The sequence below is a fragment of the Hoplias malabaricus genome, chromosome 9 (assembly GCF_029633855.1).
Source record: "Hoplias malabaricus isolate fHopMal1 chromosome 9, fHopMal1.hap1, whole genome shotgun sequence".
NCBI classification, from domain to species: domain Eukaryota; kingdom Metazoa; phylum Chordata; class Actinopteri; order Characiformes; family Erythrinidae; genus Hoplias; species Hoplias malabaricus.
Window position 1 is genome coordinate 3,607,261 of NC_089808.1, and position 12,896 is coordinate 3,620,156.

General features: G+C 44.7%; 1 protein-coding gene across 1 annotated transcript in view; it reads left to right on the forward strand.

Annotated features, from left to right (window-relative positions):
* Window positions 1-12,896, forward strand: part of dnah2 (dynein, axonemal, heavy chain 2) — a 208,028-nt gene that overhangs the window by 109,483 nt on the left and 85,649 nt on the right. Inside the window, exons 30-39 of the mRNA XM_066680491.1 lie at window positions 2,008-2,146; window positions 2,647-2,864; window positions 3,108-3,209; window positions 3,503-3,628; window positions 3,708-3,818; window positions 4,109-4,297; window positions 5,096-5,199; window positions 7,541-7,730; window positions 7,866-8,046; window positions 8,365-8,492. Of these exons, the coding sequence (XP_066536588.1) occupies window positions 2,008-2,146; window positions 2,647-2,864; window positions 3,108-3,209; window positions 3,503-3,628; window positions 3,708-3,818; window positions 4,109-4,297; window positions 5,096-5,199; window positions 7,541-7,730; window positions 7,866-8,046; window positions 8,365-8,492 (1,488 nt within the window). The remainder of the gene's footprint in view (window positions 1-2,007; window positions 2,147-2,646; window positions 2,865-3,107; window positions 3,210-3,502; window positions 3,629-3,707; window positions 3,819-4,108; window positions 4,298-5,095; window positions 5,200-7,540; window positions 7,731-7,865; window positions 8,047-8,364; window positions 8,493-12,896) is intronic.

A 12,896-nucleotide genomic window follows, 5' to 3' on the forward strand; every position in this document is an offset into this window, starting at 1 on the left:
TGCAGAATGAGGTCGGCTTTGTCCAGCTGAAATAAACATGAATGGAGAGCATGTCCATCCATCCATCCATTATCTGTAACCGCTTATCCAATTCAGGGTCACGGTGGGTCCAGAGCCTACCTGGAATCATTGGGCGCAAGGCGGGAATACACCCTGGAGGGGGCGCCAGTCCTTTACAGGGCGACGCACACACTCACACATTCACACTTACGAACACTTTTGAGTCACCAATCTACCTAGCAATGTGTGTTTTTGGACTGTGGGAGGAAACCGGAGCACCCGGAGGAAACCCACACAGACACGGAGAACACACCACACTCCTCACAGACAGTCACCTGGAGGAAACCCACACAGACACAGGGAGAACACACCACACTCCTCACAGACAGTCACCCGGAGGAAACCCACACAGACACAGGGAGAACACACCACATTTCTTACAGACAGTCACCCGGAGGAAACCCACGCAGACACAGAGAGAACACACCACACTCCTCACAGACAGTCACCCAGAGCGGGAATCGAACCCACAACCTCCAGGTCCCTACCTGCTGCGCCACCGTGTGGCCCGACATCAGCATGTGTCTCTCCAAAACACCAATGTACGCCTCTGCATCAATGGTACCATTACATATCTGCAGAAGACCTCTGCTGTGGGCACTGATGCAGTCCTGTACCAACACAGATGCTGGTTTGTGCATGTTTTGTTGGTAACACATTGTCTTTTTCATTTTTGGGATGTCCGTTTTTCCCCAAAACAAGATGAAACCTGGACTCGTCTGACCACAGAACTCGTTTGTATCATTTTTCCATCCATATCAGAGAACTCACCTGTGTAATATACATCCAGGCTGCAGTTCTTAATGCGTAACAGAGTGTCCTAAGTGACAATGATTATCCAAAGTGCTCCCATAGCCCATGTGGCTATGTCTATCGCGTGAGTTTCTCCAGCGGTAACACCTAAGGGCTCGACGGACACATGCATACAGAAGCGATTTCTGCCCCCGGCCTTTATGCACCGTGATGACTCCCAGAATCTTTTCGTGATATTATAAACTGCAGATGGTGAAAGACTGAGAAACACGGTCTTTGAACTGACTGACTATTCCTCGCAATGTTGGACACAAAGTGGTGAATCAACAGCCCATCCTTGCTTGGAAATGTTAAGCCTTTTGTGGCCTCAGTTGATACCAGTTCAAGTGCTAATTGTAGAACTTTCCAGAACAGTGATACTTATATAAGTTTTTCAGTTCAGTTTTGCTTGTGTCTTCAGGCAGTTTTCATGTAGATTCAGTTTTTTGTCGTGTACTTTTATCAGTTAAATTAAAGTTCAAGCCATTTAACAAATTAATGTTGTGTTTTTTTGGGATTTTTGGAAGTGTCTTAACTGTCCTGGAAATGGGGTTTTAATTGCAGTTTAAAACCGATGCACATATATGATTATACTCCCACTTGTTTCACACCTTTGCAAGCACAAAAATCCATCATTACGTACATCGTTTACACACGTGAGCTCATACACTCGTACTCCATATGTGTTTATCCCATACCACTGTGCGTTTTTTCACACCCTGCAGCATCATGTTTCTTATACACGCGATCAGGGGGTTAACCGAGTGTTCATCACAATCACACGCACATCTGCAAACCTTCAGTGACTCACCCTTACCTCACACGTATAGAAATTAGTAAAATCCCACTCCGTTTCCTTTAATGAAACCCATATCAATGCGGAGACACAACAGCACGTCTGTACTGCTGAAGGTTCACTGGGTTAGCCTTGACCCCAGTATCTCTGGAGTGATACATAAACATAAACACACACAGTCTGATGATTGCACAAACACACACCACAGCACGAGCGCAGAGAGCCATCTGTTCTTTTAACAGTGATGAAGAGAGTACACAGCGGCTGTCAGACAAGATCTCCTGTGTGTGTATGTGTTTCTTTGTATACACACCTGTGATTCCTTTCACAATTCATTTCTAACTCTCTCCCTCCCTCAGAACATCTTCCTAGGGGAGGACATTCGTAAGCAGCTGCCTCACGAGTCTACAGAGTTTGAAGACATCAACTCCAGCTGGAAAACCATAATGGACCGACTGAACAAGGACAAGAACGCACTGAGAGGGACACATCACCCAGGTACAAATAAGGGTGCAGCTGTCCCCAGATGGGAAAAAAAAAGCTTATTCACAACAGCTTTCAGATAGAAATTGAAAGGAATAACGGGGGCATGAAATCTTGGAGATCTAGGCTAGTCCGTTTCATTAAAGGAAAGGAGCACAAAATGTGGTTTTGGTAAATTACAAAACAAAAAATTTGACATTGAGTTTTGTGACTTGGTTTGAAAATACAGCACCATTCACAAATTTGGAATCCGTGTTTTCAAAAATATAAATTGCAGGTCACAGAACAAAACAAAACAAAGTGCGTCTAACAGTTAGCATGGTGCTGGGGAGGTGTAATGACAAACATGACCGGTTATTTGACTGCTCTGGATTCTGCATGCTCATAAATCTCCACCTGAAAGCAGAAAGAAGTCCACTGAGAATTCTCCTAAATCAGGGCTCAGCAAGCAGTAGTGAATAATGTGGAAGCGCTAAGGAGAACACAAGCCTTAGACTCATGCTCCTCTGTGCCAGGTCTGCCCGAGAAGCTGTCTGAAATGAACAGCAAGCTGGAGGAGATCCAGAAATCTTTAGACATGTACCTGGAGACCAAGAGACAAATATTTCCACGCTTCTACTTCCTGTCCAATGACGAACTGCTGGAGATACTGGGCCAATCGCGCAACCCAGACGCAGTGCAGCCTCACCTCAAAAAGTGCTTTGACAACATCAAGAATCTTCGCATCAGTAAGGTACATTCCACCACACCAGTTCAGGCATGGACAGCAGTGCTGGAGTCATAAAGCCATGATAGAATAGTCCAGGGCTTTGATAGGTCAATAGAAACGTGAGCTATTTCAGTATATCATTACCCAGTCTACTAGGCTTTCTAATGTGGGTTCTGGTCTGGGTCATGGCCAGGGATGTACATTCAGCCACAGCGAGAATACACACGGTATCGTACTCTGCTTGTGTGTGTGTGTGTGTGTGTGTAGGTGGGGATCAGTGGTAGTAAGTCTGAGGCTGGTGGAATGTTTTCTGCTGATGGAGAGTTTGTGGAGTTCACTCATCCTGTTCTTCTAGAGGGGCCAGTGGAGGTAAAAACAACATAGTAACATCAAACTATGATAATAATTAATTGTGATAGTTTAATCTGTGATTAAATAGTTTGTTAAAATATAGGCATTATTATAGATCTTCTCTGAACACATGAAAATAGGGTGAATGCGGTTTCCAAAAATGTTATAACCTGCTTCCATTGAAGGGAGCATAGCGTGCATGGTTCAACAGCTGGGCTTCAGGCTGTGGTCTTAATGGGTTCTCACATTAACATTTCTATCGCACGTTAACTTCGACATCTCTGTTTATTTGTACGTGTGTTTGAGAGTAGGCGTGGTTGTGTGACGTTGAGCGAACCATGCGATGGACTTTGAAGGACAGTCTGAAGAACTGCCGCCTGGCCCTCAAAAAAATGACTGGAAAAAGGGACAAGTGGGTTAAAGATTGGCCAGGACAGGTGAGTAATCTCAGTTTGTGTGGGTGGGTGAGTGGGTGGGTGAGCATGTGGTAAATTGTGTGTGTTTCTTTTTTAACAGATGCTGATAACAGCTAGCCAAATCCAGTGGACCACAGACGTCACTAAATCCCTGATTACAGGCAAAGAGAGAGCAGACAAATCCGCACTCAGATCCATGAAGAAGAAACAGGTGACTTGAGGCGCTTTTCCAGCTGAAGGCCCCCTCCCCGCCGTCCTACAAACACACTGATTTATTTTCATATGGCATAAACACACTGATTGTTAGCTGTCTTAAATATTGATTTTCAAGCATGTGGTCACTGGAATTTCATCATGTATTGCAGCATATATCAAAACAATCCACATTTCTCAACGTTGCTGCATTCATGCCGTACCCATAAACACTGTGTCATAACATGTCACATTCAGCAGTGCTTTAAGTGTCACCGAGAAGATGTGTAAGCTTTTGTCATGCGGCAGGTGTCCATGCTGCACCGCTACTCTGATGCCATCAGGGGAAACCTCTCCAAGATCCTGCGCCTCAAGATTGTCGCCTTGGTTACAGTGGAGGTCCATGCACGTGATGTCATTGACAAATTGGCTAAAGCAGGCTGCTGTGACGTCAACGCTTTTGACTGGCTCTGTCAGCTCCGCCTCTATTGGGATAAGGTGAGAGAGAAAAAGTATATGTAAAGTAATACAACTTGGCGGTGTAATACATTTATAATCAGCTTTTATTTATGTGGTTTCCAGGCATTAAATACAAACTACTAACATATATATATACACACACATACATACACACTATACACACACACACATATATATATGCACACACACATATACATATACACACACATATACACACACACACACACACACACACATATACACACACACACACACAAAAACATATATATACACACACATACATACACACTATACACACACACATATATATATGCACACACACATATACATATACACACACATATACACACACACACACATATATACACACATACACAAACATATATACACACACATACACACACACATATATACACACTATACACACACACACACACACACACACACACACACACACACATATATATATATATATGTACTGAAACCTCAACATTGTGTATTCTTATTATACCATACCTATATTCAAGTGAATTATGTTATATGTAATCTCTGAAATAGAGTCTAAAAAATTTATAACTTGTTCCAAGTGGCAATTTTGACTATATTAAGAAAAATAATGTCCTTTGATTATTGCTCTGTGCAGTAAATATACACAACAACATTTGTGCAGATTCATGCATTGAAAAGTATGCTTTGGCAACTTTATATGTTAATGTCAGTAAATCATCTTAGAAATGAATAAATATAGAGTGTATGGTCTGTGTGTGTGTGTGTGTGTGTGTGTGTGTGTGCGTGTGTGTGTGTGTATTCCTCCAGGATGTGGATGACTGCATTATCAAACAGACCAACACACACTTCCAATATGGTTATGAGTACCTGGGCAACTCTGGCCGCTTGGTCATCACCCCTCTAACCGACAGGTATGGTAGCCATAGCAACATAGCAATCCCTACCTATAAAAGGTAAAAGCAACTGGCCAGGAAGCCAAAGCTTATTGGATTCTGTGGAGTCGAACAGTCTTCACACTCCGGTGTTAATCTGCCTCGTCACACTGTGGCCGCTGATGGTGACTGAGTTTCCCAGGAGCCTGTATATGCATTTACTTCTCTTCCAGAACTGTACGTTAAGCTACGATCATCATAGGTTGAAAGACCTTGGTGTGAATTACAACATTGTTCCTGATATCTAGGCTTGTTTTTCTTTAATCAAAAAAAGGATATAACCCCATGTCCACTATGGTGCTCCACAGGAGAGTCTTATAACACACACCTGACCAGTTGTATCCTGGAGGTAGCCTCTAACCATAATACTGCTGTTATAGCCCATGATAGTCAGCCCACATCATCAGCTTCCATGTAATAAACATCACCTTTAGATGAATACGTCAAGGCTGTCTATTGCTGTACAGTTACAGTGACATCACTGAGCTTATCCTCCAAGTTAAGGTCAGCTATAGCAGTAGCCGACTGGCCAGTATCTTCATTAGCATTATAAGATGAACCAAGATCAGTGGAGAGCTGACAGTGGCAAAGGAGCAAACCTGCAGAATCAGCGTGAGGGTGATAATGAACACACTGACCTGAGAGAGACAGAGAGAGACAGAGATCACAACTGAGCTGATAAAATTTGATTTGAATTGATTTGATTTCAGAGGAGTAGACAGACGGACAGAAAAAAAAAAGACACACACCCCTCGAGCTTGGGTTCCGGGCTTCCGTGTGCAAGCGTTACAATGAGAGCGTGAAGATTCTTCCTCACCATCAATTATTCATGGGATCCACATGGGAAGTGAGAGTCAAGAGTCAATAGCTGATTTTATATTGCATCCTTTGGAAACAGCAGAATGGTGCTGAAAAACACAGCTGCAAAACGATCTTCCATGAAATGAAAGAAAACATCTAATCCTGGCTTATGCTGATGAGCACATGACATCCTAAACCCACTCAAGGACATGGAGAATGGGCTTACGGGTGTCTTTCTTTCTTCCTCTGTATGCGTGTATGAGACTGTCTACACTTATTTTTATAAGCGCCCAAATTTGGGTCTGTCTGAATGTGGTTTTGAATGCGTTTGTCTGTGTGTGTGATTCTGTGGGGATGCCTGTCTATGTGGATGTTTTCATCTGTGTTGTTTTTCTCTGCCTAAAATACAGTGGTTCATACTTGTTGATAATCTTGGGAGAGCTTATATGATGTGTTTGTATGTCTGGCCTGCGGTGGAGGGTCTGTGGTGGGTCTGGAGCCTACCCGGAATCACTAGGCGTAAGGCAGGGACACACTCTGGAGGGGGCGCCAGTCCTTCACAGGGCGACAGACACACACACACTCACACCTACAGACACTTTTGAGTCTCCAATCCACCTACCAACGTGTGTTTTGGGACCGTGGGCGGAAACCGGAGCACCCGGAGGAAACCCATGCAGACACAGAGAGAACACACCACACTCCTCACAGACAGTCACCCGGAGGAAACCCATGCAGACACAGAGAGAACACACCACACTCCTCACAGACAGTCACCCGGAGGAAACCCACGCAGACACAGGGAGAACACACCACACTCCTCACAGACAGTCACCCGGAGGAAACCCACGCAGACACAGGGAGAACACACCACACTCCTCACAAACAGTCACCCGGAGGAAACCCACGCAGACACGGAGAACACACCACACTCCTCACAGGCAGTCACCCGGAGGAAACCCACGCAGACACAGGGAGAACACACCACACTCCTCACAGACAGTCACCCGGAGGAAACCCACGCAGACACAGGGAGAACACACCACACTCCTCACAGACAGTCACCCGGAGGAAACCCACGCAGACACAGAGAGAACACACCACACTCCTCACAGACAGTCACCCAGAGGAAACCCACGCAGACACAGAGAGAACACACCACACTCCTCCATGTCACCCAAAAGTGAAAATTAAACATGAGAATAAATATAAATTCTAATCAATCAATCAATCTGTCAATCAAACTATCTACCAATCAATCAGATAAACAGGCAAGCAGCTATTATTGTACATTTTCATCGTCGTATTCAGAGTTAGTATTGTTTAAAGAAAGCTCAGCCTACCCAGATGTTTGAGGCTGGGGTCCACAAGTAAATTTGTTCAGTGGTTTCTTTTGTTTGAGCACGCACACATCTGGTTGCTAAGTTGCAGCCACAGCATGATGAAGCAGAACGGATTGTTAAATCATGCACCAGCTGACAGTTCAGTAAATGAGTAAAATGAGTGTTCTCTCTTTCAGGTGCTATATGACGCTGACTACAGCCTTGCATTTGCACCGCGGCGGCTCCCCCAAAGGCCCAGCCGGCACAGGCAAGACCGAGACAGTGAAGGACCTGGGCAAAGCTCTGGGAATGTACGTCATCGTAGTCAACTGCTCCGATGGCCTAGACTACAAATCCATGGGTCGCATGTACTCTGGCCTTGCTCAGGTATAGATTATTAACATGCTGTCAGTACTTTCTAAACATGTAATTAAATCGTACGCGTGCAATAAGAGGGAACAGCCAAGGTGACGTAATAAACTGCAGATTATTCATTAATTGAACGTATTTATGTCTTCTCAGACAGGGGCTTGGGGTTGTTTCGATGAATTTAATCGCATTAACATTGAGGTGCTCTCAGTCGTGGCCCAGCAGATCTTATCCATCCTCTCAGCTCTATCTGCAGGAGCCACCAATTTCTTCTTTGAGGGCAGAAAAATCAGCCTGGTCTGGTCCTGTGGCATCTTCATCACCATGAACCCAGGTACACTGATGGAAGGAAGAGTCAGAAATGAGTCATGATTACGTTCCAGAGCCAGCAATTATAATCAGTAAAAATAACAACAGACTAACAGGTTTTTTGTTTCTTTGAGGTCATTTGGAACAGGATTGTTGCTAATGGAATTTGTGGTTTGGCCCAGAGAAGGTCACTCGCTCCATTAGTCCCTATGACCTTCCGAAGTAAAACTAATCCAGTTCAATAGGTCTTGACTCTGTTTTTGTATGCATAGATCTGCTTTATTGGATTGTTTAGCATTCTGTGCTGTTATGTTGTGTTTGTTTGCATGTGGGTCTCCTCTAGGTTACGCTGGTCGTACTGAGTTGCCTGATAATCTGAAATCCATGTTCCGACCCATCTCTATGGTAGTTCCTGACTCTACCCTGATCGCTGAAATCACTCTTTTTGGGGAAGGATTCAGCAATTGCAAGGTGACCTCATATGTTGACCCTTCCAACATGTGTTAACCCACTCTAGCATTTAAAATGCTCTGATTGAGATTATTGTTGACAATTAACAATTAACATTGGTGGCGGTGGCGCAGCAGGTAGGTGTCGCAGTCACACAGCTCCAGGGACCTGGAGGTTGTGGGTTCGATTCCCGCTCCGGGTGACTGTCTGTGAGGAGTGTGGTGTGTTCTCCCTGTGTCAGTGTGGGTTTCCTCTGGGTGACTGTCTGTGATGAGTGTGGTGTGTTCTCCATGTGTCAGCGTGGGTTTCCTCTGGGTGACTGTCTGTGAGGAGTGTGGTGTGTTCTCTCTGTGTCTGCGTGGGTTTCCTCTGGGTGACTGTCTGTGAGGAGTGTGGTGTGTTCTCCCTGTGTCAGCGTGGGTTTCCTCCGGGTGACTGTCTGTGAGGAGTGTGGTGTGTTCTCCCTGTGTCTGCGTGGGTTTCCTCTGGGTGACTGTCTGTGAGGAGTGTGGTGTGTTCTCCCTGTGTCAGTGTGGGTTTCCTCTGGGTGACTGTCTGTGATGAGTGTGGTGTGTTCTGCGTGGGTTTCCTCTGGGTGACTGTCTGTGAGGAGTGTGGTGTGTTCTCTCTGTGTCTGCGTGGGTTTCCTCTGGGTGACTGTCTGTGAGGAGTGTGGTGTGTTCTCCCTGTGTCAGCGTGGGTTTCCTCCGGGTGACTGTCTGTGAGGAGTGTGGTGTGTTCTCCCTGTGTCTGCGTGGGTTTCCTCCGGGTGACTGTCTGTGAGGAGTGTGGTGTGTTCTCTCTGTGTTTGTGTGGGTTTCCTCTGGGTGACTGTCTGTGAGGAGTGTGGTGTGTTCTCTCTGTGTTTGCGTGGGTTTTCTCTGGGTGACTGTCTGTGAGGAGTGTGGTGTGTTCTCCCTGTGTCAGCGTGGGTTTCCTCCGGGTGACTGTCTGTGAGGAGTGTGGTGTGTTCTCCCTGTGTCTGCGTGGGTTTCCTCCGGGTGACTGTCTGTGAGGAGTGTGGTGTGTTCTCTCTGTGTCTGTGTGGGTTTCCTCCGGGTGACTGTCTGGGAGGAGTGTGGTGTGTTCTCCCTGTGTCTGCGTGGGTTACCTCCGGGTGCTCCGGTTTCCTCCCACAGTCCAAAAACACACGTTGGTAGGTGAATTGGCAACTCAAAAAAATTGTCCGTAGGTGTGAGTGTGTGTGTTGCCCTGTGAAGGACTGGTGCCCCCTCCAGGGTGTATTCCCGCCTTGCGCCCAATGATTCCAGGTAGGCTCTGGACCCACCGCGACCCTGAACTGGGATGCTACAGATAATGAATGAATGAATGAATGTACAAACCAACAATACATTTATATTGTGGAATTAAAGAAAAGTTCTAACATTAACTTTAACGTAACCTTGACCAAACATAGATCTAAGAAACCTTAAGAAAGACTGCTGTGATTTTGGTTCAGATCATTTCTTTCCTATACTTTAGGGCTTGCAATTTACAGAAATACACGTATACGCACACACATTTATACAGCTACTCATTCACTATGCATGAATTGCATTTATCTGAAAAGCAAGCTTCATTACCCCACTTCAGATGACTAAAAGGAGCAGTTTAAGTCGGTATAATGAAGGATACCCACTCCTTATTATTGTTATTATTGTAATATTTCACTCTTTGCTGAACTGTAATGTCTCTTTAACACTTCACAGGGTTTTTTCTTTTAGCTAGACTGCTTAGATATGCCAAATGACTTCTATAAGAAGAGGTGGATCAGTCACAAAGGTTGTTATGGTTGCCCATGGCAGAGGACAAAAAAAGGTTCTGACATTCATTTTCTGGTACTATTTTCTGAAGCCACCTCGGAAGGGAGTCAAGTCGCTCTGAACTATTGTCCATTATACCTTTTAAGAGAGGCCTGAAGATCATGAATACGATTAGATCATTATCGGAGTGAGAGAGATGGGCAGCGGGTTAGTGTTTGGTATTAAACTCGGCTTTGAGGCTGGAGGGGATTGGATCAGATAGGCAAACACAGATGAGCCCACACACACACACACATACACACAAGAACACACATATGCACACAGACACACTCCAGAAAACTGATTCCAATGTTGGATAACCGCTGACACACCATGCATGCTCTGTGTTTTTCAGTAGTGTGTGTGTGTGTGTGGACAAAAAAACACCTGAATGACATTGCTCAACAGCACAACGTGTGTACTGCCAGCCACTAAAACACACACTCCAGGCCTGGTAGGCATAAAATCCCTCCAAAATATCCACTGAGAGCTCCTGGCTGCTCCAGCAAACATGGCCCTAATGGAAAAGCCTTATTTGTTGGTGCTGTACACAAGCCCAGTTAGCTGGCACAGAGAGAGAGGCGCTGGAGATTGGACTTGGAATGACAAATAATAGAGCTGAGATTAAGAGCGGCAGGAAGAGGAGCAGCATCAAGCCTTTCGCCAAAGCCCTGAATGTCAATGTTAGATTTCATTTGGCCAGCTCGCTTTCTCTCTCTCTCTCTCTCTCTCTCTCTCTCTCTTTCTCTCTTTCACACTCATTTCATATACCGCCTTTCTCTCCCTGTCTCCTTAAACAATCGATAGACCCAGTATCATTATGGGCTATTGAGAGGACTATTACCTCTGCAAATGGGAGGAAATGGACATATCAATGTTGTGTCATGTCAGATGGAGTGGGAGTTACACTGAGAGAGAGGGGGAGAGAGAGAGAGAGACTGTTGGGTATTGAGATGGAGAGGAAAAAGGGACAGAAAGTGGAAAAACTCTGTGAGAGAGAGAGAGAGAGAGCGCACACCCCCTTTGGCCCACTGCAGTGAAGTGTGGAAGTCTGGTGTTATGAGCCGTAACAGACAGTGGGGTATCTGTCTCCCCAGAGCCATGAGGCTGTGCTACCTATCATGGTTGTGTGTGTGTGTGTGTGTGTGTGTGTGTGTGGATGAAGGAATGTATCTCCCCGGGGAACTGTATTGGTGAACAGTGTGGAAAACGAGCTGACATGGTAACCAAGGCTCAACACACACACACACACACACACACACACACACGGGGTAACAGTGCATGTGGTACAAGCAAACTCACATGAACACAGTGAGTGACTACTAGGCTTTGTGAGTGTTTGTGCCACTGCTGTAGGCAGTGTGTGTGAGGAATAAGCAACACTCTGATTAACTCTGATGGTCATCTGAGCTCAGTATGAATGACTCCTCCCCACCACCTGCAGTGATCTGTACTGCACTACTCACAAACACAGACCTGATAGCTTTTATACAGTGACAGAATGTATGAAAAGTAGAGGTAATCGGTTAGGAGCCCCTGAATCTTTCATCTGTCAGATACAGGAGAACGTCATGCTACACTCTTTGTTCAGATCTGGAAAAAGCCACAGGTGTTCCTCGCCATCCTTTTAACCATCCCACTCCACAACTCAGCACTGTGGATCTGAAAGTCAAGGAACTATTACCAATATATCAGTGCAGAACTGAGCCTTCTCTGTGATTTTCTGTTGAATACATATTCTCTCCTTTGTCCTGATGCTGTAAAATTAATCCTTTGTAGTTAATGGTTATTTTAACTGGAAAATAATAAAGATAGTGTCGCTACTCCTTTATTGTAGCTTATCAGTTTTATCCAAAGTCAGTCCTAAAATTTATATGAAAACAGACATGCATACACACACACACACACACACACACAGTTTTACTCCTATTTTCATATCTTGGTGCCCATTTGTCATTGACATTCATCCCTGTGTGTTCATCCCTGACTCTCACTGTCTCACTGTGACTCTTGTTGATTTCCATTCTTTGTTGATGAAAAAGTGATGCAATAAATGTCTTCTTTGAATTTCTCTTTCTCTGTCCCTCATTTTTCTCCCCTTTTGTGTTGTTTCTCTCTCTCTCTCTCTCTGTCATGTTGGCTTTCTCGCTCTTTCTACCCTCTCTCTCTATCACTCTCTCCCTCTCCCACTCAAATGCTCAAATTACATTAAATATATGTGATTAAATATATGTGATGATAACAAAGTAATAAAAATAACGTTGTAATTAAAAGTGTTAACAATTAATTTTAAAGGAAAAAAGGAACAAAGACTAGGAATAAAGAATGTATATTAAAAATAAATGTCAAAATGCCTCATAGATATATATACATACACACACACACTTGTACAAATATACACACACACATGTGCGTGTGTGTGTTTGTGTTTACTCAGTGTCCTGGAGTGTGTGACATTCAGCAAGTTCTAAGCTCTCTCTCTCTCTCTCTCTCCCCTCTATCTATCTATCTATCTATCTATCTATCTATCTATCACTCCCACTCTCCCTCTCTCTCCGTCTCTCCCTCTCTCTCTCTCTCCCCCTCACTCACTCTCTCTCTCTCACTCTCTCTCTCTCCCCCT